The following is a 24,987-nucleotide window of genomic DNA, read 5'->3' on the forward strand; positions in this document are numbered from 1 at the left end:
CAAATCTTCCCTTTCACCTTGTGCTTCACTCAGCTCTTCCACAGTAACACCCATGGCCACCTTCTCCCCCCTGGCTGTGCCAAACTCCAGGTGCTTCCCCCATTTCCCTGTCTCAACCTCCAGTCAAAACACATCAGCACATTTCAGTGTCAGGTCTAATTAAAACTGATGCTTCATGAAGCTACCAGCAGAATCAAAACAATGACTTTAATTCTGAACACAATCAGGTTATGCAAAGGAGCCTTTCAGGCTCCTGGCAGGCTGCCAGGGTGATCCCCGAGTTTACAAAGTTTTGCTGCTACTGCAACATAACAGTGGTACTTCTGTTATAGCACATAGCAGTGGGAAGGTGCTGTTTTAGTGCATTTCCTGCCCTTCTCCAGTTCCTGAACAGGTAACTGGGGTCTTGTTTTCTTCCTCCACCTGTGTTTGCCTCTTCCCAGGGCTGGTGATGAGCAGGCTGAATCCACAACCTTGTACTGAAGGATTTGTCGGGATCATTGGTGGGTTTGGTCTCTGAGGGCTGTGCTGACACCACACACAACGAGCTCAGGTTGATCTGGAGCCTGGCTCTGGTGATGGTGCAGTCCCTGGGTTGGACCTTACAGTGGATGTGAGATTTCACTTGGAACAGGAGAACATTTTCTTCTGAGAGTGAAGCTAGAGGGCACTCCCATGGATTTTTCCCCTTCTGCTGTGGAATGCAGTCAGCACTGCAGTGACATGGGCTCTCAGGCATTTTTCTTCAAGGAGAAAACTTGAGAGTGACTTGTTTGAACTGCCTTGGGTGTCTAGAGCGTTTTCTTCTCAAATTCTCACATTAAAAAACCCCCACAAAGCAACAAACCACCAAGCTGTTCTCTTCAGGAAACTGCTAAAAGCCTTCTGTAAAGGCACTTTGCTGGGAATGGGAGGAGATTAGGAGAATATTAAATAATTAGAAAATAATCATCTTCTACCTCATGTGTTTTCTCCCCCTTTTTGTTCCACCCACATGCTGCTAATTTTCATCTTTTCTTCCTGCACATCAAGACGTCAGAGACTGCTTACAGAAAAAGTTGTTTTTCCTGAGTTGTCTGTATGCTTTATTAATGCAGCAGAGATGACAAGAAAGGAGGGGGAAGGAGGAGGTGGGGATGGGGGGGGACAAAAGGACGAGCTCTTTCATGGTCTCCTACCAAAGGGTGACCATTTTGTTCACTGTTGCATTTGCCAGTTGCCATGGCATCCCCCTCTCACTCTATCCTGGAGGTGTATTCTTGATATAATTAACAGCTCTCCTCCTTCTGTCTCCTGCAGAAAGCAATCATTAAGTGAACATGAAGGAAAGAAAAGACACTTTTTATCTTTTACTTTGTATATTAATGTTTTTCATCCTGCTACCTGGTCTCTCTTGGTCCAATAATGATGTTTTTGTGGATGGGAGTGTTGCTGCAGTATGGCAGCTTGTGTAGAGCAGGACATTTGTGCTAATGGGGAATTTAGTTAGGCTGGAGTTCAACCATGTGTATGTAAACCTTTCTTATTTTCTATATATGAACTGGTCTTGGGAAATACAAGGTTCTTCAGAATCTTGATCATGGATATTGCTCGTATTTCTGATGCAACTAGAAGAAAACTTCCAAATGAGATTTCTTTCAAATGCTGCTGTAGAGATATTAAAGGGGAGGGAAGTATGGATAAGTATAATTTAGTTAAAACACAATATTGAGCAGGAGTTGGAGTGGTAATATTGTGGAATGTGACCAGCATCTTGTTCAGGCAGTTTGTGTGACAGCTTCAGGCTTTGTGGGGATGTGCTGGTGTCCTCCTAAAAAGGCACACCTTTGTGTGAGGAGGTTCTGACTTCAGTCCCACTAGAGTGCTAAACTCAGGCATGGGAGTAATTGGGGAAAAAAAAAAAAAAGTCACAAGAAAATGTTATGTAACAGTTGCAGTTCCAGCATCTTTCATTAGGAAACTTTTCCTGGGAAAACTGTCACTTTCTTTTTCTTTGGAACATTTGGTTGGTAATTTTTCCCACAGAGCACTGAGCCCTTCCAAAAGCAGGAGAGATAAGGTTCCTATAGGATTTCTTTGTTTTTCAAAATGTGTTTTGAAAAAAACAGTAAGTATGGTAAAAATAAACGCTTGGTCAGGTTCTCTGGTTTATGAATTCACAGGCTACAAAGTAAAATTCTTCTCATGTTTTATCTTAATGCTGGATTTCTTTTAGCTGCTGCTGAAGTGCCTCACTGGGAAACTGTAGGAAGCTATTTTTTCCAATAACATCTGTGAAAAGAGTCTGCACTTTTGCTGATAATTTTATTGGTGGAAGGCTGTCCCAGTGCTGGATTTCCAGCATTTTCCTTCCTTGTTTTTACATCAGCTTTCAGCATGGGAAGGGTTTGTCCATCACCTCTGTGAAGCTGAATGAACTCTTTGAGCAGTGTGCTGAAATAGCGAAGGTTCTAACAAATAAAGAGACTGATTTTGTAACCTAAGTCAGAAATAGTCACAATTCACACAGACATCCATCCTAATTATTCATTTAAATTTCAGCTTTGTACGTTTTTCAAAATGAAAAGCAATTTTTGCTAAGTTTTTTACAGAAGAGGAATAAGATAGTGGGCTCTTTATGGAACCAGTGGATCATCCATACCATCTCATTTGGATATTAATAATAAGCCTCAAATATTTCTTCTATCCCCTTTGATGTAGTAGTCAATACAAAAGTAGTACTGCATACCCTTCAGTACCTCTTTTTTTTTTTTCTTTAAATCTAGCAGGAAGTCCAGTCTTGACTAGAGGAACCTGTAATTACAATGAAAGACAGGAAGAAATCAGATTTAAAAGTTTTTATCTTAATTCAGTTATATTCACTTGTTCTGTAGGTAATATTAAATGTAAGAAAATATTCATTTCTTTTTGGTGACCAAAGCCACTTTGTAACATTGGTGGTAACAGAGGCACTGAGTGTGGTGAGATGGATTGGGAGGGGGAAAAGGAGAAGTTCAGATTGAGTCAGAACTGGCTGAGTTTTGCCTTAGTACCACAGCAAAGTGAAAATTAAAAAATAACCTTCTGATGAGAAACCACATAAAACACTACTGAAGGTTTGTCACTGCCTCTCAGTTTCCTACTGTCTGTCTATGGAAAACAGTCTTTGTTATGCCCCACTGTTGGTTTAGCAGTAGAGGCAGATGAACATAAAAGGCTTCTGGTAAATCCCAGACTTGCTGTAGTGAGTTTTTCTGGGTTTATTTCTCAGCTGGGTGTTACAAGATCCTATGTTTTCCTGGAGATCTGCAGGATGATGAAATGTGGCCCCAGAAGTTCTGAGCAGTGTAGTTAGTGACACTCCCTGAGCTCTGGCTCCTGTGAGTAGCATCACTTACTGATCAGAGGTGCTGGAATTCTTGCCCCTACACTAAACCCAAAATCTTTTAAAGAGTGTGTGCCTCACTGTGGTGTTCATTTCAGCTTTGTGCTTGCAGCTTTTGGATGGTCTTCAGTTTCTGAGTGCAGTAAAAATATATGAAGCAGGTTTTAAAGCCCTTTTCTTAAGGCTCTGTGAGTTGCAGAGTGCACAGTAGCCAACAATGGGGTTTTTAATGCTTGGCTCTGATTTTTAAGAAAGCTTTCTCCTTTTTCTTCCACCCCCACCCCCTCTCTTGAGAAAACAAAGTCAGTGTGACATTTTTATATTTTTCCTCCCAAAGTCTTTGTTTCATTGGATTGAAAAGAACCTGTCTGTTTACAGCAGCCTGAGACAACTCTTCACCAGGTCACATCTGGAAAGTTCCCTTTAAAGTATAAACACAATAATCTTTGTGTTGCTTTCTTTTGTGTAAGGCTGCACTTTTTGTCTACGCATTAGAATTTTTGGTCGTGATTTTCCTGAGTCAGAAACATCAAGTTAGTTTCAGCTTTATTCTTTTTTGTAAATAAAATGTTTCAGTTCTCTGGAAAAAGAGCTGGGATATTTCATCCTGGTGAGGAGAAGAATAATGGAGCATAAGGTTATGGAATTGTGGTCTTCAGCAGAAAGGAAGGAACCAGACAAGAGGCACCATTTAAAGCTGCAGCGAAAGAAATTTGGATGAAGTGATTGGAAACAAATGTTCACTGGGAAGGTGGTAAAACACTAGAAAGGAGCGTGGAGGGGCTCTGCAATCTCCTTCCTTGGCAGTATTTGGACTGAGCTGGCCCTGGGCCCCCAATGAACTGATGGAACTGGGAAGTCAGCTCTACTTCAAGCAGGAACTTGGGCTGGAGACCTCCAGAGGTCCCTTCCAGCAGCAATTATTCCATGGGGTTGCACTCTCTCTAATAATTTTTTGTCTGAATACCATCCAAATACTGCTGAGTTACTTTCCAAATGTCCTCTTTCTGGCTCTGCAAATAGCTGTGCATTTTTGTAGAAATCCAGTTTGAGGTGCAGATCCATTTTTAACATGGATGTACCTAAGTTGTACCTTCATGTGTTTCTCCAGGAAAAAAAGATATTTGGATACAATACAAGCACAGAAATGTCAGGTTCTACATCATCCATTATGCAAATTAATGAAGTGCATGGGTGTGAAGGGCTTTCCCTTTAAATCACAGCTGAAAACATTTCCTCAAGTGATCTCACTCCTGGCTTAAGGCTTTCTTCTGCAGTTTAATTTCCCTCAGGATTGTGTGATCCCATTTGTGTGTCCAGACCTTTAGTTTTGGAACTGATGCTTTAAGCATCAGAAACTTGCTGCTTTCAGATGCAGGATTGACCTTTTTTTGATCCAGTGTGGTAATTGTTGTGAATATGGCTGCTGTATTTTTTTTTTTTATGTACACATAGAATCTGTCAGGTTTTAATTGTATGCTTTTTAGAGATTGATTAATCAAGTTCAGGAACTTCAAAAATACATTCTGCCAATTATTTTTTTTAATGTACTTGTGTGCTCTCTACCTTTGAATTTTAAGTATGCATTTTCTCCACATGAAAAGTTCCTCTGTTCTCTCAGTGAAATTCTACTGCCTTTTCTGGCTTGGTAATAAATCTTTGGTCATCTAGAACATTAGGGCCCAATTTGATTTTACATTTGACAGCTGAACCCTGATTCTGTTTCAGACATTCATATTCTTACCGTGGTTAAAATGAGAGGGTTTTTTTCTTAGTAGAGATATGAGACAAACAATTAAACATCAGAGAATTCTATCTAACTGCATCTTTTATGGTCCAATAAATCTCTATTAAATGAAGACTGTAGAGAGTGTAAAATAAATGCTTTCTGTGGCCTCACAAGCAAGAATACTTTATTTGATTACTGATAAGAGTTATAGAGAAGACATTTGTTTTACGGGTACTTTTATTCCCTTCTTTGGTGAATTTATGTCCCACTTCTACCTTCTGTCTATATAATTAATGGCTCTGCATTAAATTTTTAGCACTGGCTGTGGAGGAGAGTGTTACTCCCGGTGCCTCTCTTACTTGTGCACAGGCAGCAGATCTTCCCAAGCCTGTTTCCACTGGACCTCAGTGTTACTCACTTGTGCAGTTGTCAGGGATTTATGATTTGGAGTTATGCTGATCTCTTATTTCACAAGCGAATACATTTTTCTATTTTCTCCATTTCTTCTCACACTATTCACTAAGAATTATTTCTTGTGATAATTTGCAAAGTTTCTTTAAAGCGCTGCAGATCTGTTTGTTCAGGTCAAGTACTTGTCAACATATTTTTAAATGAAATAAATATGTTTCTGTTTCCAGGAGATTGTAACTCATGCTTAATTACAGAGTTCAGGAAAGTATGTTATGTTGTGAGGGATGTGTTAAATTAAACTTTGTGAATGTGAATAAGTGTTCAAGTGCTAGTTTGATAAATAGACCATAAAGAACAGAAAAATAATCCATAAAGGAGAAAAGATTTCTTTAGAAGAGTGATTGGATCACTGTTATATTGTGCTCACTTTAAAGAGAGTGTTTGCTGTGTATGAAATGTGCTGCTTGCAGCACTCACTGGAGCAGGTAGCACAGAGTCAGTGACATGCAGACATTTTCTCACTGCTGCCCCTGTTTTTGTGCAGTCCACAGGAGAAGCGCCCACAACCCCAAAGCACACCAAGGACAACCGAGAGAGCTTCTTCCCAGTAGCACCAGCCACACTGCATCCCACCCCAGTGAATCCAGACACTGTGACTCCTGACAACCTCCTGAGACTGAACGATCTGCATTCCAAATCCAAACCAGCCTCTTCCTCCTCCTCCTCGTCCTCCTCGGCGTCCTCGGTGCCGCCCTCGCAGGAGCCGCAGCGGGACCTGGAGCCGCCCCGGGGCCAGAGCACAGAGGCTGCCCCCGCCATGGGAGATGCTGCTCGGGGTAAGTCTCAGCCAGGGGGAACCTCCTGGCCCCTCTCATCACTGTCCACATGGTGATTTAGTGCCTCAGTTCTGATTCTGTCTGTTTTCCGATCACTACACCACGTTTAAAAGGCTACACAGAGTTTTGGCTTGGTCCTGAAGTGGGTCCATCTGCATAATCAATACATGCTTTAATTTGTAGGATAGGTTAAAAGAGTGACTCTTATGTAACTTATATATGAAATCATGAAATAACAGCCTGATGCTAGTCATCTCTTTTAGAGAATTGAAGTCTTTAGCAGCATGAAAAGTAAAATTATTTTGTTTTCTTCAATGAGTGGAGGATTCAGTTCTTTCAATGTTTTAAAAGATTTAAGATATTTTAAAGTGATTGCAATTAAAATAGACTGGTGAGCAGCCTACATCTGTCTTAGAAGTGCTTGATTAGCATAATTAGCTGCACAGCTCACTGCCCAGCATATGTGAGTGTGGAGATAGATAACACTGATAAACAAGATTCTACATGGTGTAGAAAGTGAGCTTATCATCACTATTAGGTTTTACATTTCAGAAAGGAAGCATCTGACAGGACCAGCATGTTGGAATGTGTTATTTATAGCCCTGGTGTGGTTATGTGCCAGGTTAGAACACGGGAAAGGATTAAAGAAACCAAACAAATGTTATTTATTCTATACTATGATTGTGTGATTTGTTTATGACTGTATTATGTAATTGGTCCTATACAGTTTTCTAGATGAGGAAGGAATAAATGAGAATGCTGTCATTTGCTTTACTGCTGTCATGGCAGGCTGGCTTGTTAGCAGCTGAAAATTCCCTGTGCTGGGCAGTACTGATCCACTTTGGGGAGTGAAGTAAGATTAGACCCCGTTTCAGACTTGCCTTGGGTCCCAGAGAGGTGGTTGGGAATATTTGTGGGACACTGTGCATGTTAAGGTGGCACAGCACCTGCCATAGCCTGGACTTTCTTGCAACTTTAGCAGAAACACTGTCTGAAAAAGCATCTGCTGCTGCCTGTGCTCACTCCATCTGTTCACAAGCCTGGGCCCAGCACTACTCACAAAATGCCTTAGACAAGTCATGGGAGCCCAGATAAAGTTATGAATGAACCACATACAGAACAGGTATTGTGGAAAAGGATGCTTGAAGATACAGTGGGAATAGTGTCCAGGTTTGTGAGACAGGGTGTTTTTTTAGTTTCGAATTGTGACTTCATAAAGTTTTTTTGTCTTTACACTTCTGGTATGTAATTTCTTTCCTTATGTAATCAGCCTTGGTATTTGAATGTACACAGTCTGAATTCATCAGTACTGGAGAGCAAGTTAGGGAGAAATAGGTTTTCCCAATTTGCTAATCTCTGAGTACAGAACAAAACTGAAATTTAACATCCAGTATCAGCAGTTGTATTGTCTAATTTTCCTTTTTCACAATTCCAGGGAGAGATTGTCTTTGGAAGGGAAACGAGAAAAGGGGAGTGCTGAGGATGGAATGGCTTAGTCTGTGTGGAAATTACATTTGTTACTGTCCTTGGGAAGCAAAAGAATGGAGTTGCCTGGTGTCATAAGATGTCTTGTCTGGCTTGTTCAGCAGGGAGTAATTTGGGTTTGTGCCTAGACAACAGGGGAGGAAAAAAGTGAATCCTCTGTGAAGCTGTTATGTACTTACTAAGGAGACTGGTGTAGGGATGACAATGCTGATAAGAACTCAGGCATTCTTCTGGTTTTCAAACAGAACTCACGAGCATTTCTCATGTGCTTTCATCTCTGCCAGTCCCCAGGCCACGTCGCAGTGATTGGAACATTTATTTGAATCTTTTGACTTTCTGGGCTTTGTTAAGGTTGTAGAGTTAGATATTGTTCGTTGTGCTTTGATGTTTTTATACATCATCTTGGTTGAGGGAGATGGAAGGGTTAGCTGCCAGAATTACACCCCTGAAAATGAAGATCAAGAGGCTCTCTCTCCAAAGCTCAGTGCTGAATGCGTGTGTTGTATCTGGCTCTCAGCCCTACCTGACAGGTCATTTCTCTAGCTGAGAGACACCAGTTACTGCTGTGTCCTTTCTTCTTCTTTTCTTTTTAGTTCTCCTACCTTTGCATCCACCTCCTCTAAAATGAATTATTTAGAATTCTGTTACAGCCCTTCCTCATCTGCCTTCCATTAGTTCTGTTTGGGTAAAAACTCCTCCTGTTTTTAGAGTAAACTGTTTTCAACTTTTTTGTCTCATCACCTCTGCTTGTACCCACTTATTCATCTGAAAGTATTACACATCAGGGAGTATTAGCTGCTCTCATTTTCTCTGATTTCCCAGAAAAAGGATTTGTTTTTCCAAGCACTGTTGATGCTATGCCACTGATTTCTGATGTAAATATTTTCCTGAGATTTTGTCTAGTGCATGACTAACTGCTACAGCGTGATGGAGTCCAGCAGCAGAGGGATGATGGTGGCAGTTTCAGCAAGACACCTTCCTACATTTGGGTAAAAATGTACTTGGGACTCTTAGCCTTCCTAGCTCAGCCTAACATTTCTCTGGGGAAGCTAAAATAGGACAATTAAGGCAAACTCTCTCCAACCTGTCACACTGTTCCAGTATTACATGGTTCTAAATTGCTGAAAAATCTTGACATTTTCTTCTTCACTGTCCTTATTGCAATAATGATTTTTATGAGGAATGAAGAGGAAAACATTCACATTTGAGTTCTGATACCAAGAGAAGGTTTTTATACCTGGAATTATTTAAAGTTCTGTGTTTTGCTTAAAGCCAGCTCTTTACCAAGTTGGAATATAACATCCATGTAGAAGACTCCCCACTATTAATTTGTTGTCCATTTAAAGCCTAAGCAGTTCAATATGAAAGCGAGGTCATGATAAAGCTGTCCAAACTTAGAAATTCAAAGCTAGGGAAGACAGTTCTTTGTGTTGTGCAGGGAAGTGGCACTCCATAAGCCTTGGGAATATCCTGCTGTAGTATCAGATGTTTGTGAAATGGGCACAACAGGGGAAGTAGAGGTGTAAATACAGCTCAAGCTGTAGAACTTGGAGAGTTTCAGAAGCACAAGAAATAAATACAGATGAGGACAGTTACATGGAAAGATGAGCAGACTATTGCATAGAGAGCAATGAAGTTATTAAATTGTCTAAGTGTGTGCAGGCATCTGCAGAATCCTTGAAAGGCAAATGTTCCAGTTAAAGAGGGTTTTGAAGTGGGAAATCCTAAGATGCTTTTAGTTGTAAGGAGCATCTTTTTCCAGAAGCCTGCAACTTAGTTTATTTTAGCAACTGATACATGACTTCAGGTTGATAGTGGGTTCTTAGAAGACTGAAGAGACTGAATGTTTTCCTAAGGCATCACTACAGAGAATGTAAACCATCATTTTGCATTGACAGCATCTCTTTGTGTTAAAACAGTGCATGGCACAAGGGCCCACCTCAATTCCTTGCAGTTTCTAGATGCCCAGACATCCGTGGACATCCACAATTCCTGTTTCTGAGTGAAATAATGGAGACTGTACTTTGCCATCATGAGTTGACCTTTACCTCATGTTGATCTCAGTGGCTCCTGAGTTTGCTTGTCATGAATTTCCAAAGACAAACACAAATTTTAAGAGCCTGTAATTCAGAACTTTCTTCTTCCACAACAGTATTTGGCCCTGTTGGCCATGCCTTATTTTAACAATGCTTTTCAATTCAAATTTTCAGGTACTTTTGAAATAACTGTAAGTAGTAACATTCAACCCTCTTAATTGCAGTCAGTGTCTTGGCTTGTTTTTTCTGTTGAATTCAAAACTGTGCTGTAGAGCACAGAGTTGTTCTCGACAGATGACTCAAAAAAAGAAGAAACAGAAAAAGTTAGGCTGGCCAAGGACCTGTGGCCTCATGTGAGCTGCCTTCATGGTGCAGTTACCTGGGATGAAGCTTCTCTCTTAAATGCATTTATTCTTCTACTCTGTTTGCTTGTGGCACCTGTGTGCATCTTACTTTCACTATTGTCTCCTCAATTTCCAGTGTTGAAAACTGGAAAAACTGTTCCTGTTTTTGAAAGCTGTCTTCCTCACTTCCCAAGGCTGGATTTCTCCTAGGCTTTCAAACCTCTCTTTTAAATGCTTGTAGCCCCACCCCATGGGGGCTGTCCTGGGCTGGAAGCTCCTGCTCACCTGTCAGTGACTGAGGAGTCAGCAGTGGGAGTCAGCCAGGCTTCCTCCAGGGAGCTCTGCATGGGCTCTCTGTGATCTCTTGCTGCTTCAGCCTCCTTGGCATGGGTATTCTCACTTCCCCTTGTCTGATCCATGCTTTTCATGAAGCTTTTTATTTCTCACAATGGGTGCACTCTGAAAACAACTTGACTGCTGAATGTCAGCAGGGGTTTCCTGTTTGTGAATGACTTCTTAATTCTTTTTTGCAGTGCTCAGACAGTACCAGTCAGTCATGGCTCTTCCTCTTCCCTTTGTAAAAGTGTGCTGAATTGCCTCCTGTCGAAACAAACTCATTCCAGAAGAATTCTTCAGTACACTTAATGTCTATTTCTGATATCTACACTTCAGATTCCTCAAGTTTTATTTACTCAATGCAGTGTAGTGCAGAAAATCCTTTGACATTAAAGCTGTCATAATTCTTATGTACCTGTGTTGGATCAGTAAGAACAAACCAGCAGGGGCAGCAGGTGCCCAGCAGAGGCTGGTGAGGTGATGGTCTGGAGCCAGGGTTTAGTGCACTCAGGGCAGGTCTGTGCTCCAGGAGCCTTTCTAGCCCTGTGCACTCTTAGATCTCCCTAAAAATCCTGGAGAGTCATTGTCCTGTGGATGTCTTGCACTACTGAAACACGTTTTTTGGAGATTTTTGTAAAGGAGCATGGTAGCAATGCTGTGTGGTTACAATATGGTTCAGTTTCACTAGTTTTAGATTGCTGTCAGCAGCATAAAATTTACATATATTCCTGCACAAAGGCAGACTGAAGAGAGATGTAGTTATAAGTCCTCTGCACAGGTATTGTGTTGCTTACAAAGTACCTAGAAAATTGTGGGGTGTCATTACATTCACTTAAGAGATTTTTCTTCCAGCTGCTTTTGCTAATTTCCTTGTGCTTAGCTGGCTGTCAGGGCAAAGGAGGCTGAATATTGATGGCAAAGGAAAGGTCTTGCAGCTTTTGTTAGATAATTCAGAGAAATTTCAGGAGCAGGAGACTGCAGATGACTGTTCCTGTCCACAGGTGCTGCTGTGCTGCTCCCCAGATGATGTGTCCTTGCTGAGTCAGATATTAAACAAATATCAATTAGCTGTGTTCAGATAATGCCGTTTGAAAGTTCATGTAATTGAATATCAAACTGTTGTCTTTTTGATCTAGGCCCACTGTTTGCTCTTTTAAATTGAGGTTTTGTATTTAAAAAAATAGGATTGAACTTCAGTGTTTTTCTTTACCTGTGTGCATGCCAGGTTTCTGCACCTCTAGGACAGCTGGTGGTTGCAGGAAATGGTTTTGGACACAGGAATTCCACTGTCTCTGCTGTTAGACTGGCTCCAGCATGGCTGTTAGAGGGGTCTGGGAGTTAGTATGGGCCAGGGACTATTTCCAGGAAGCACTTTTAAAGCAGCCACACTTTAAATTTTAGTCTTGTAATGTTCTGTGACAGCTGACCTCAGCATTAGGAAGGATTTTGGGGTATGTCTCATTGGATTGTACAGTACCCTCTCCCTGCTCAGGACCTAGTGATAAATATAGCACTGTGCTGTGCTATAGCACTGCAAACTTCTGTTCACCAGACTGCTTGAATTTCTTTTATTTCAGGGGGCAATAGAATTTGTGTTCTGCAGCTTTTCGCCTCCAAAATTACTCTGATGCCTAATTTTTAACATACGACTTGGTGTGTCAGCTTTGAATGTGATTTCCTGCATTTGGCATTTCAAGTCAAATACTTCTTTCTACAGCTATATGCACTAAAAGCACTTGGCAGTGCTTTTTTAGAAATAAATTTCATGGCAGGATACTTGGAATGAATTTAGAGAAAGCAGGGCTACTGAGTGTATTTGCCCCATCCCATGATGAGCCAGGTAACTTCACTGTGCTGCAGTGAGGGCTCTGTTGTTTCTGTGTTCCAGCATCCTTAACTCTCTTCAGCTGAGCTAACCTGTGTTCCAGTGCAGTCTTTCTGCTGACTTAGTAGCACAGCTCACAAGGAAACTCTGAGCTCCTTCAAATTCAGGCTTTCCATGGCCTTTGCAGCTGCTGTGTGGGGAAAAAGGCTGTATTAATTCCCAGCACACTGGAGAGCAAGGCAGATGGAATAGAGAAAAGGAATTGTTTTCACATTAGTGTTATTCCTTGGAAATGTGGTAAGATATTTCCTCCACTATGTCAGGGAGCAAAGGATCAGACCCATTTCCATTGGGTGGAAAAAAAGAGTCTCTGCCTTGTACAGTAAATTGTGAACAATTGTGTGTGCTGTGGGTGGCCACTAGTGCAGAGTAAACCAGTTGTTACTGGGAATAGGAAGATAAGTGTTTCCTGGAGTCTGGAGGCACACAGAATTCAATCCTTACTCTTTTGAAGTGATTGGAAGGCAAGGTAGTACAAATCAGCTAAATCCTGCTGATGTATTCTCAGGTTTTTTCTTTTGACACACAGAACTGCTGGGGGGGGAGGTATTTTGCAGAGGGATGAAGGCAAGTGGTGCAAGTGCTTTATTTAAGCACTTGAGGTTGTTGTCTGTTCACTTCTCCTTGCATTATCTTTTGAAATGATGTTAATATTTTGTCCTGGAGTTCAAAGCTCAGCTCCTTCTTCCTTCCTACAATGAAATGGTGCTTTGTGCATGCACTCTGTGTTGCCTGTATTCTTTAACATATCTGTGCTGTAATACTTTGAAGTGCTTCTGTTGGAAACTGGAAAATGTTTTTTTCCAGGTGCTAGTCACATTTTCTGGGCTTGTCTTTCAGTTGTAATGTAAGAGGTTTAGTGCATGACTAAAGAATTTTTCAAAACTCCATACAGAATGTTTTATAACACTAATGTTAATGCCTCATACCTGACAGCATGATGAAATCAAATTATTAAGTCTTCAGTGCAGAGGGACCAGAGCAGCTGCTTGCTGGTTACAGTAGTACTGCTTTTAAACTTTCTCCACATCTCCAAATTGCCGAGTGATTATTTTTGCCAGCGTTATTTTTGATTTTTTTATGCACATCAGAATAGCAAAGCGAGCGGTCTCCGTATAAAAACCCTTGCAGGGTTGTATAACCTGTGTGTTTATGGTGTGTGGATAAATGCATGTAGTGCATTCTGTGTATGAAGAGCTGGGGAGAGGATATTAACTGTGATGAAGTCATGAACCCAGGCGCCCGCTATAGGCATCTGCAAACACTGGTTACCCTGGCAACAAGTGGGAAGAGGTTGGAGAGGAAAGCTGGAGTAGGTTGTTGCATTGAATTGTTGTCAGCTTGTTTCTTCCTCACTAAAGCAGGGAGATGTTGAAAGGTATGATGTCCCTCTTTCTATGTCGTGTACTATTTTATATGTATTTAGGCAGTTGTTGGGAAAGGGAAGGCTAAAAAAAAAAATCCTTGTAATTCAGCTCGATTGGAGAGGAACTTTTCAGTGGCAATAGTGACGTGCATTGCAAATCTGTGCTTTTCTCTGTGTGCTTAATTTTTGTGTGTTGTGTTGTGAGAGTGCTAAATGGGTCTCCAGAGTACAGAACCTGCCCCATCCTCAGCCTGGGGACAAGTGTCTCTTGCATATTATATCTTCAGAAACTGGGTTTATTTTAAACTGGGTTGGTAGAGCTAATGTTTGAAAACCTGCCAGGACAGTACAAGTACAGGGTCGTACCAAAAGATTTATTAACTGATATTAAATCTGAGCTTCTGAGCACCTTCAGAATGTGCTGCACTTATATTCTGGTGTTCTTGCACTTGTGCAGAATATTGTGGCTCAGGAGTTAGTGGAGTCTTTACCTCCCAGGGGAAAGTTTTTATTAGAAGAACTAGGACATAATGTTCAGGGCTTTAACAGCATCTTCCTCAAAACAAATATTAAAATATTTTCTTCAGAAATCCGTTTTAGACAAATAATGAGGAGATCCAACTGTATATTTCTCCTTGATTGTTCTTTCTTGTTTTGACCTTTTTGTCTATAATAAAAATAAAAAAAACCCAAGTATGTATGCAATATATTAAAGTATAAATTATGGTATGTACACTGAAACAACCAATTCTTGTTATTTTCAAGAAGTCTAAAAAATAGTTTGTTTATTAACTTTATTTTTAACTTGGTCACTTGAATGGCACTGTTTCTATTTAAATTTTAAAAAATTATAATTACAGAGTCCTGAAAGAATAAAGTGTATGACCCAGTCAGGGAATAGAATTCTGTGACTGTACTGAACATCTCTGACAGCAAGGGATTGATTAGCAGACAGTGGTTCTTGATTTCTATTGTACTGAAAGGCACATTCTAATAGAATATTAACAAATATTATTTCCAGAAGTGCAGTGATAGAAATACACAGTGTGCCAGACTCCTGCCCTTTCATTTCCCTTCACTTCTACATTAAAAATTGCTGTCATTTACTTTATTCAAATTTAAATCTAATTTTACTGTACTGTAAAACTGCATCTTCAAAACTTGAAAAAATATATTCTGGAAGGTGGAGATGGATATGAGGGTGCTGATTGCTCTTGAGGGAACACAGACTGATACCAGTCTTGTAGCATCCTCCTAGAATTAGGCTGCTCAAAAGAGCTTTTGTCAGTGGGCCATAATTTAGTTAAAATAAAGTACAGCAAATTAGTTTAAGCAATGATATATCTTATAATTAAACAAATATTGTAATCAGCACAAGAAGTAGAGTTTTGTCATTAAATAATAATGCAAATCAGAGCTCTTATTCTGTATTGTGAACTAATAAGTCCCTAATGTAGTTAAGTAGTAGAGTAGATACAAAACTCTCAGTTAGCAGTATCGTTGTGGCTGTAGGATTTTGCAGTTTATTTGGATATAGTTTTGTAGCTGCTAAGTTAATTACTGGTTTGTATTCTGGGTTAATAACTGGATAAGAAAGGTTCTGTTAGTACTTACCCTGGGTGCTTAAGACAGTGATTCTGGAGTGCTGGAGTAAGTTCAGAATGAGTCGAGTTCTCCTCTGTCTTGTGGAGTAATCTGAAACCATCACCATTTTCATCTTGCTTTTCTTCAGCTGTTGTTGTGATGTTTGCTCCTGTCTTGGATCCAGTGCCTTGTAGCCATGTCAGTGTGGGAGTGCTCTGGGTTGGGGCTGCAGCAGAGTGATGGGATGTGTGTGTGTGCCCTGGGGCTGCTCCTGCAGGCTCTGCTCCTTTGGGGTTAAATCCCCTCTGCAAAGGGCAGGCAGGACCCAGGGATCCTTCAGCTGTCCTTTGCTTCTTCAGAAGGGAAACAATGCTTTGGGATTTTCCTGCTCAACATTCCTACAGTTCAGCACTTCCTTCTGCCTTGTTTCTCAGCTGATTTGGTCTATTAATACATGTACAGATGCAAGAATTATTTTCCTACTTCCAGTGCTGTATTTTGAAGTGCCCAGAAATGTGCAAGAGAGTGCTGAGAATGAGAACAGCATTTATCTGCATTAGACTGTTCCATTTTGTGCTTGATAGTGAGTGGAACATCTCAGAACAGGAGCTGCCTGTGAACTGTGCTGTATTGGGTGACCTTTCCTTTTTGGGAGCTATTGGACACTTTCCTACAAGCAATCTCATTTTTCCTAAGGCTTATATGAGCTTTCATCTACAAGTCTAGATGATGGGTTTTTTTCTTTACCTAGGAAAATTAGTGGATAAAAGAACAGCCTGCTTTCCTGAGCTTTTTTTCCTACAAGTAATTCAAGAACCATAGAAATAATAACTCTGTAAAAAAGTTGCATCTTTCTGCCTGTGTAGATCAGACTGTTAAGCTGTGATGTTTTCTGAAGCAGTTTCTGCAAGGGGAACTCTTGTACAGAAGAATATTACCATGGTAAATTCCGAGATCTTCTCTATATTGGTGGAGATGGAGAAGTGTTTTCAACACTTGAGGGGGTGGGAGCAGTTTTCCAATGAGGAAAAGTTAAAATATGTATTCCTTTTTTAAGACGTTGCATGGTCAAAATCCCAAATTAATTTAGAGCATTGACACACAAAGAATTTTAGAGCAAGTGAGACTGTGAATACCCACTGCATGTGCTGGTCCATGATAGCTGCTTGTGCAGTCCTTAGCCTGTGGAAATATGAGGTGATTTAAATTAGACTAGGCAGCCTGTTGTTTTTGAAGAATGTCTTCATTTTTAAGAGAGAATGAGAGCTTGTTTGTGTGTCCATAGCCTTGAAAGGGTTGCTGCCCTGCCCCAAAGGGCCCTGACAGCTCTTGGTAGTTCAGTGAAAATGACTCCTGTTATGTCCAACATGCCCCTCAGTGTGTAAGAAAGCTGATTTAACTCTGCATTAATTTAGAAGCAGGTACAGCTGGTACATAATAACATGGCTATACAATAGTCTTATACAATATTATATACAATAATAGTAATGATACTACATGTGTGTAAACACACATGGATTCTGAGTTATAAACATCCCAGGGTCTAGAATAGCAGAAGGTGGGAATTTTAGGCCAATATATTTAGAGAGGTACAGTGGACATATGAATGAAGAGTGGGCGTTCAGTATCACTTGGTATGGGTTTGAGGAAAAATGGATTTGGCCCTGTTATTCAATGTTGACAGTAATGAGTGTTCCTTGGCAGTGAGCTGTGCTCAGTGTAGCAGGTACCTGTGGCTGGAGATCAGAGGGGGCCCATCCATCACACTGGCCCTTCAGTGAGGGTGATGGATTTTGCTCTGTACGTGGCAGCTCTTCCTCCCAGCCCTCCCAGCTCCAAAGGAAATGCTCAGCCCTCTGTGTTTTTTTGCAGATGTGCAGAGATGACAAAATGTCAGACTCAAATTTTTTTTCCTTCACTTTTTAAATGACATTTAGCTTTTTTAAAGAGTTTGAATTGATGGCAATAAGTATGAAAAAGTTGCTTTGGCCATCTCAACTTGACAATATTTAATTTCACTCAGTCATGTCACAGTTTAGAAATAGAGCAAGGGTTAAAAGGATTTTTTCTACCTGTTGCTTAGACAGCAAAAGGATTGAGGCTTAGGAGAGAGATCAGGATGTCTCTTAATCTGTGAATTATATTTCATTACTAAAGAGGAAGAAGAGCTTGAAGTGCCTTTGGAGGGGCTTGGATTTCAGCAGCAGGAGTCACGGCTTTGTCAGCAGATGAAAATGGCTACTGTCGCACCATCGCCAGAGCCTGTTTGCTGGCAAGTGGAGCCCGTGCCCAGCACAAATTCGGGACATGTTTGTACCCCAGGTAGGAGCTTCCTGTGCTTCAGAGGATTCTGCAGTGGGGTGGTGAGCTGTGCAGCAGGCTGTAGGCACTCACTGCTTGGACAGGTGGCATTGGCATTCCTCAGTTTCTCTGCCTGCCTTCCAGTCAAGTATTGCAGAGTTTAGATGCTTTCCTGGCAATGCCCGAATTTCCTGGGCAGGAGCCCTGCCATCCCTTAGTGGTGATTCTGTTTGGTGCATGTCTGGCATGCTAAATACCCATGGCAGCGAAGCCAAATAAAAAACCTCCAGTACCAGCTTTCGTGCAATGTAGTTTGTGCATCCTTTAAAGCAGAATTTTTCTTTTAATTGAAGTCTTATGTGGGGCAGTATGATAACACTTTGGATTACACTATGGGGATATTTAGCAGAAGGAAATGGTTTTTCACAAAACTGACTCAGTCTGAGTAAACATAAAAGCCAGCATTACAGCAGTTAATGTGTTCTATCCCTCCTCTGCCCTCTTCCCAAGAGAAGAAGTTGGTGTTTTAATTGAAAAAATGTAAAACCTGGTATTTCAGGCAAGCATAATCTAGATATTGTTGTTTTTCCTTATTTGTGAGGCAGATTATCCTGTGTCTGATCACTGTCTGGAAGGATTGGCTGCCCATGGAGATGGGTCACTGACCTTGATGGAAAGCCATGCCTCATCTGTTGTGGCAGCTCTTACATTCCTGTGTGCTGTTGAGAACTGCAATTCAATTTTACATCCCTTAGTAGTTTGTTCTGCTGCTGCCTGTTCCTCAGGATAGCATTAGGAAACTGGTATTTTATTTTGCTGTGTGTAATTGGCCGTGTTGGTTCCCAATATCTGCCAGAGATGGATTTGACAATACTGAATCTGATAAAAAATGTGTATGAACATGTCATTATTACCAGACTGAGAAAGGCTCTGGTGTTCCCATTTATACAGTTTCTAAAAAATAATTTTGACTCTATGTGAAGCAGCATTATTAGTAAGAAATCTCTTTTAACAAATACTCAGCTTTTAACATCAGAACATTGTCATCTACTGTTTATTGTGGTGTATACATAATTTTGTAATGTGATAGTGCCTAGGGAAGGGCTGGATCCTTCTTGTGAGGTGTTCTCAATAAACACTCTGAGAAAGTTTGCATTGTAGAGACCCAAAGCTGAGACCCTTGGGAAGGATGTGGAAATGATGCAAACTAGTGTGGGAGGCAGTGGAGTGAGCACACCAAGGAGGGGTTTATGGCAGAGTTTGAACAGAGTAATGAGGAAATTTTGACAAGTGTTACCATGTATTTTCTCTAATTGTTGAGGAGTTGCTCTCTCAGTAATTAAAGAGACAACACTGTGGTGGAGGAAATGAAGACTCATAAGCAAAGCTAAAAGAGCTTTGTTTGTTGCCTTGCAGGATGGAGAGACAGAGGATGCAAAGATGATTGCATCTGACACAAGTGGGAAGATGGTGTTTGTAGTAGGTGGAGATGGCCAGTGCTACACTGCCATGTGCTTGGTAGTTGTTGTGCTTGGTCAGGTTGAGGTTCTGCCATCCAGTAAGATATTTTTTAATTACTGCTGGTTTCCAGTTATCATTTTATAATCTTTTTTTCTGGTTCTAAGCTTTGGTTTTTGCAAGGCTGGAAGAAAGGCCTTTTGAGCCAGTCTTATGTCTAACAATGAACTCTTCCCTCTTCTTTGACATCTGAAATCCTAGATAACTTCCTAACATATTTTTTCCTTGCTGTTTTCTGTTTAGCCTCCAGTTCCAAGCCTGAACTCAGCTCCAGTTCACAGACTTTGGGAAGTCAGCAGAACAAGACAGATGGCACCCGAGTAAAAACTCGCATTCTGCCCAACATGCCAAAGCTTTTCATACCTTCATCTGTCACCAAATTTCCACCTGAGATCACTGTCACTCCACCCACTCCCACCCTCCTTTCTCCAAAGGGCAGCATTTCAGAAGAGACCAAGCAAAAATTAAAGGTAATAAAAGGGAAACAGTAATTTTTTTAGATTATTGTTCTTATCTTAATTCTCCCCTCAATAAAATACTTGTGTGAAAGAGGCAACAGTTCATGTCCCCAGTTCATAACCAGAGGTAGATAAGCAGTGGAAGGAGGTGCTAGCTGTTACCAGCAGGAGCCAGTTCTTAAAGGACTGGTGAAATACTGGCTGTGGGTGAAATGAGAGCTCTTCTAGTCCCTGTCCCTTTTCTGAGGGATTTGGAAATCATGATAAGAATGGCTGAGTGAGTGACCTAGTGCAGCCATTGCAGTTCTTAGATTAGTGGAAGCTACCAGAACATTAACTGTGGGGAAGCCTACTGGTAAATGTTATGTTGTTTACGTTAGGATGACCTCTTTTATCCACACAATTATTGAATGTGAAGGAATAGCAACCAGTGGGCTTTTGTCCCTGTGATCATGGGTTTATCCTGACTATTTAGCAATATATTCTCTCTCTCTCTTTTTGGGATCAGTCTGCTATTTTGTCTGCTCAGTCTGCAGCGAATGTAAAGAAGGAGAGCCTTTGTCAGCCAGCTTTGGAAATCTTAGAGACCTCAAGCCAGGAGTCCTCACTGGAAAGTGATACTGATGAAGATGATGACTACATGGACATATGAATGAATTCTGGCCATCATCAACACCAACCACATAACCATTCTTCTTGTTGCCAGCATCTCTGGAAGTTGAAACATCTTCATTGGCATTACTCTCCATCCAGTTGGCATCATTGTGTTCTTCACTTTCATTACCTTTGTTATCACCACAACCACTTGTATTGCCTTCAGACTCTTGGCCATTCTCCCCATCATGGTGCTTGACAGAAGGAATGATTGATTGTTCACCAGGCAGTTGGTTACTCTGGATCACGCTGTCACCAGGAACTTCAGTACACACAAGGATGTTTTGAGCTGCAATTCATATCTCTCTACTGTTCCTGCTTCTCCAAACCAGAGCCTTGGGAGTTGCTCCGGTAGCTCTTTTCTATAGTGTTTTCTTCCTTTTAGTTGTCTTGTATTTTCCCCCTTTAGCTAAGTTTTTGTCCCAGTAATTCAGCAACCTGATGTCTGTCTAACCATGCCATGATTAATCCAACAGCTCCTTTTAAGGTGAATGGAGTAGGAAAAAAATTGCTGAGCTGGTAGAGATTTTAATTGCATCGAGAAAGTCTGTGTCTTTGTCATAGGGCAAGGAGGATGAGCTGAGAGTCTGTCAGCTCCTGCACACTGCTGGGTGCTTTGTTGGAATTTGACTCTTTCAAATAGACAAAAGAACCAGCTTTTCCAGGCAGACAGAGAGGGTGGTCTCCTGTTTGTGCTCATTTCACACCAATGTATGAGGTCCAGCAAAATTTATCTACCTGAATGTTGGCTTAAAGAACTGATCTTTCCAGAATTGTCTTACAGTCCTTTCTCTTCTAATGCCTTGGACAAGCATTTTGAATTGGGGGCTAGATGATATTTTTATGGTGGTATTGAAAAAAAAAAAAACTTGAAAGATTTCAGTACCATTTCAGTAACGTCTGTTTTTTACAGAATGACACGAAAAGGTGTTTTTTATCTATCTGCAGAGGGACTGCTCACAGTTATTTATATGAGAAAATAATGGTAACAAAAATCCTTTTTTTTTTTTTCTACTGAATGTTAACTTTGTAAAATAATGAATGCAAACCATGCAAAAAAAAAACTACGTCACACACTATATATACACCCGCGTGCGCCCACACACATATATATATGTGTATGTACATATATATATGTCTGTATATGAAAACAGAAAATGCATACAGCTTGCGATGTCGGATTTCTTTGTGTTTGGGGGGGTTGGTTTTCTGTAAAATGCAGAGCTTTGTATAAATTTTTGGGTTTCTTTTCTAATAAAGTTGAAATGCACTGTTGTCTCTGTTTGTTTGAGAATGGCACAAGGTGCTGTGATTCTGGAAAGAGAACTGCTCCTCTTTCCTTTTGTTTTTTGGGTAACAAAAAAGGGGTTGGGGGGTCTTGATGGGAACCCCTTTATTTTCTGAGGACTGCCAGAGCTCTTGGGGAGGGTTTGGTGTGTGTGACCCAGAACCCAGTGTTGCCAAAGTTGCCTACAGCAGGTTCAGTTCCCCACTGAGACGTGAATTCTTTCTCACCCATCTTGGTGTCTTTGGAAGCTGATGAGCAGCATAAGGGGAAAGGCACCACATGGGGGACAGGATCACACAGAATATTTGCCTGTACAAATTTGCACTTGATCCATTATTACCGTGATTGATCTCATTGATAAGAAGGATAAATGGACCGTGGATAAAAAGAAGCTGCAGCAAACTTTGTATTGCAAGGTTGTTCTCAAATTCTGGGGGGTTTGTTTTGAAGAAAATGTGGTTTACAAGAAAGTGAGCACGTCCACTTTGGATGTGTTAGCAACTGTTTGTGTAACTTGTTCACTTACTCCAAGTGATAGGTGAGGTGAGTGCAATTGATACAGAAGAGATGAGGCAGCTGATGGTAAATGCAAACAAAGGTTTTCAGTACTAAAATATTCCCAGTGTTTACTCTGTAGGTTATTATAAATGCAGTGTATGGCAGTGTAGTCTGGGCAGGTGAAAGGGTGAGGAGGTTTCAGATAATCATGATGTTTAGATTCTTTTAGAAGAAAGCACAGAATACTTATGAGAAATTGAAAGGGGAGGGTGTATTTCTGAACAGGTTTTTTTCAGCCAAATGGAATAGACTGCACAGACTGTTTGGCTAATGTATGTTCTTAAATGTGCTGCTAACTTAAAGATCATGTTTAAATTTTTAAGTCCACATTTTAGCTTGGGTTAGGTGTATAAAGCATTTGATTTTCGAATTGAATGTGACCCCTGGAAATTGTTGGTTTTCCTTTATTATTCTTAAGGGATTCCTTGGTATTAGGCTCTCTGGTTTTTGGTTGTTTTATTTTTTTTTTCTCCAGACTTCCTAAAATGCTGGTCTTGAGCTTTCTTTTGAATTCTGGTCCTGCTTTTTGAGAAGGATTTAAAATTTTGCTGGTTTAGGAAAGCTAGAACAGTAAGTGTAACTGTTCCTGCTAGCAACAAGAGCTGGAATTCCTGATCTGCTCTAAACTCATTTTAACCTTCAAATTACTCAGATGTGCAACTTGTTTTATGCTGTACTGAATTCTCTTGCCTAGTTTTCCTTTTTTTTTTTTTTTTCTTTTAATCTATGATTTTATTATTCCCATCATGCTTTTGAGTAGCTCAAGGACTTTTTCTCAAGCTCAAGAAATTACTGAGACTGAACTATACAGGCCACCTCCCTCCAATCCTGCCCTTCTGCTGGTGACTAAATACCATGTTTCTCTCTCAGCTGTGGGCCTTCTTTCTCAAGACTGTTGCTGCTGCACTGAAGGAACCTTTCCTCTTCTCCATGTGTGAAATCTCCTCTCTGTAAGTACAGCTGATGTAGTTCTTCAGTTCAGGGAGCCACGTTCTGGAGTGAAGGAGCCAAGGAAGCACTGAGATAATGATGTTTGTCTGAAGAACCATCCCTAAAGGTACTCAGAGCAAGAACTTCCAATCCTTACAAACAGAAGTGTTCACTCAGCAATGCCTCTCCTGATGCTTGGCCATGTCATCTTGTGGAATTATCAAGAACAAGTATTGTAGTGAAACTGCAGTTAGTGATGGCTTGAAGTAGATTCTTTTATTTTGGTCTCATCCTGGTGGTAAGAGCTTGAAATTCAAGCCTAGGCAAGATCCAGATTACCAAGTTGCAGATCAGATGTGAACACTCCATCTGCTCTCAGGATTAACTGGGTGACCATTGCTGCTGAAATCTGTGTTCCCAGGCATCTTTCTGATGTGCCAGACAAATCAATGGCAGCTACTGAAGTATGTTGCTCTGGAATGGTTTTGGTTTGGGGTTTCCCTGTGAAGCCATAGGGACAGGAATGTCTGATGGCTAAAACAAACTTCAAGGTGAGGTCTGTGGTGTGGGGCTTTCTCTTTCTCTTTTTTTTTTTTTCCTTGACAGTAATTGATTAAAACCCAAATCATTTTTGGCTACTGAAAAGCCAGACTGTTAAGACTTCCAGACAAATAGCAAAACCATTTTTGTTCCATAGGAGATGGAAAAAGGAATTATTTTGAATTGGCTCTGGAGGGTAATTTGTGGAGAGTTGATATCCTTTCTGTGCTGTTACTGGGCACTGTCTGTGCACACAGATGTCTTTCACTGCTAAGGTGAAAGTATTGTTAAGATACATAGTACTGGGGTTTGGCTATTTGCAGTGTATTTCCTGGCACAGGGATTATATAATCCATGTGTAGTTAAGACCATTGAGAATTTCTCTCTCTCAGGCAAGGACTAGTGTTTTAGTAAGAATTAATTTTGTTGAGCACAGCTGTCATTAGTGGCTTCTGCCCACTGTCTGACAAATGCTGTAGCATTTTTTTAAAAAGCTAATAATGTTTCCTTCCACAACCAAAATAGCAGATCAAGGAAGATACCAAGTACCTCCTTAATTTTATTATGTGCTAGGGTTTGTCAGTTGTTGTCTCTTGGTTGAGTTTTGGGGTTTTTTAAATCTTAATTGCAGTGAGATTTCTCATGAATAATGAAATTAATGTCTTTTGCAGCCAAAATGAACACCATATGGTCAGGGAGAAAGGGACCAGGAAAAGATGAGGAAGGCACAGCAGCAGCTGAAGCTGATAGGAGACAAAATGGACTGAAGGAAACAGAGGGGCCAGGTGAGAACAGACCAAGTCTTACCGTTGAGGGTGGGATCACAGCACTGAATTGGAGATTTCAGTGAGGGTGAAGCATCTGTGGTGTAGCCTGTGTGTACAGTTACGCACTGAGCACAGCTCATTGCTGCTCCTGCGGGTGCTTTCATATCTTAGGGGACTGGGTGGCATGTAAGTGACTTGAGATGCACATTAAAAAAGCATAGCAGACATAAATTTTGTGGCCTCTTAGTCATGGAAAGCTGGGCTGAAGAGGCTTTGCTCTCATATTTGAAGGTGATGGTAAGAGGTTCACTGTAGGCTGAGTGTTAATTGCCATCTTTCCCTTCCAGTTAATGACTAGGGATCCACTAATGCCGAGTTGTGATGTTATTTATGGCTTTTGGAGTAACCTCAGGGTACTGTACCACAGGCTGTACTACCCCAGGTTATGCCTTTGTGGGACTCTCAGCTGTCCTTGCAGGGCATGGAGGGACTGCAGAGGGGGAACAGAGCAGCATCTGGGTTTGTTGGCTTTTGGAGGATGACTTATCTTCACTCAAATGGCTCTTTCACATTAACACCTACAGAATCCCAGGCAAA

At 40.9% G+C, this 24,987-nt stretch overlaps 1 protein-coding gene across 3 annotated transcripts in view; it reads left to right on the top strand.

Annotated features, from left to right (window-relative positions):
* Nucleotides 1-21,572, top strand: part of CABIN1 (calcineurin binding protein 1) — a 107,370-nt gene extending 85,798 nt beyond the window's left edge. For 2 of the 3 annotated variants that reach the window (XM_083874131.1, XM_083874132.1), the window contains exons 35-38: nucleotides 6,049-6,340; nucleotides 17,534-17,698; nucleotides 19,439-19,665; nucleotides 20,162-21,572. In XM_083874131.1, coding sequence (XP_083730257.1) covers nucleotides 6,049-6,340; nucleotides 17,534-17,698; nucleotides 19,439-19,665; nucleotides 20,162-20,305 — 828 coding nt within the window. In that variant the 3' untranslated portion in view covers nucleotides 20,306-21,572. The remainder of the gene's footprint in view (nucleotides 1-6,048; nucleotides 6,341-17,533; nucleotides 17,699-19,438; nucleotides 19,666-20,161) is intronic. The other variant, XM_083874133.1, reaches the window with a different exon arrangement.
* The last annotated feature ends 3,415 nt before the right edge of the window (nucleotides 21,573-24,987 follow it).

Source organism: Zosterops lateralis, assembly GCF_965231275.1.
Source record: "Zosterops lateralis genome assembly, chromosome: 17".
NCBI lineage: Eukaryota > Metazoa > Chordata > Aves > Passeriformes > Zosteropidae > Zosterops > Zosterops lateralis.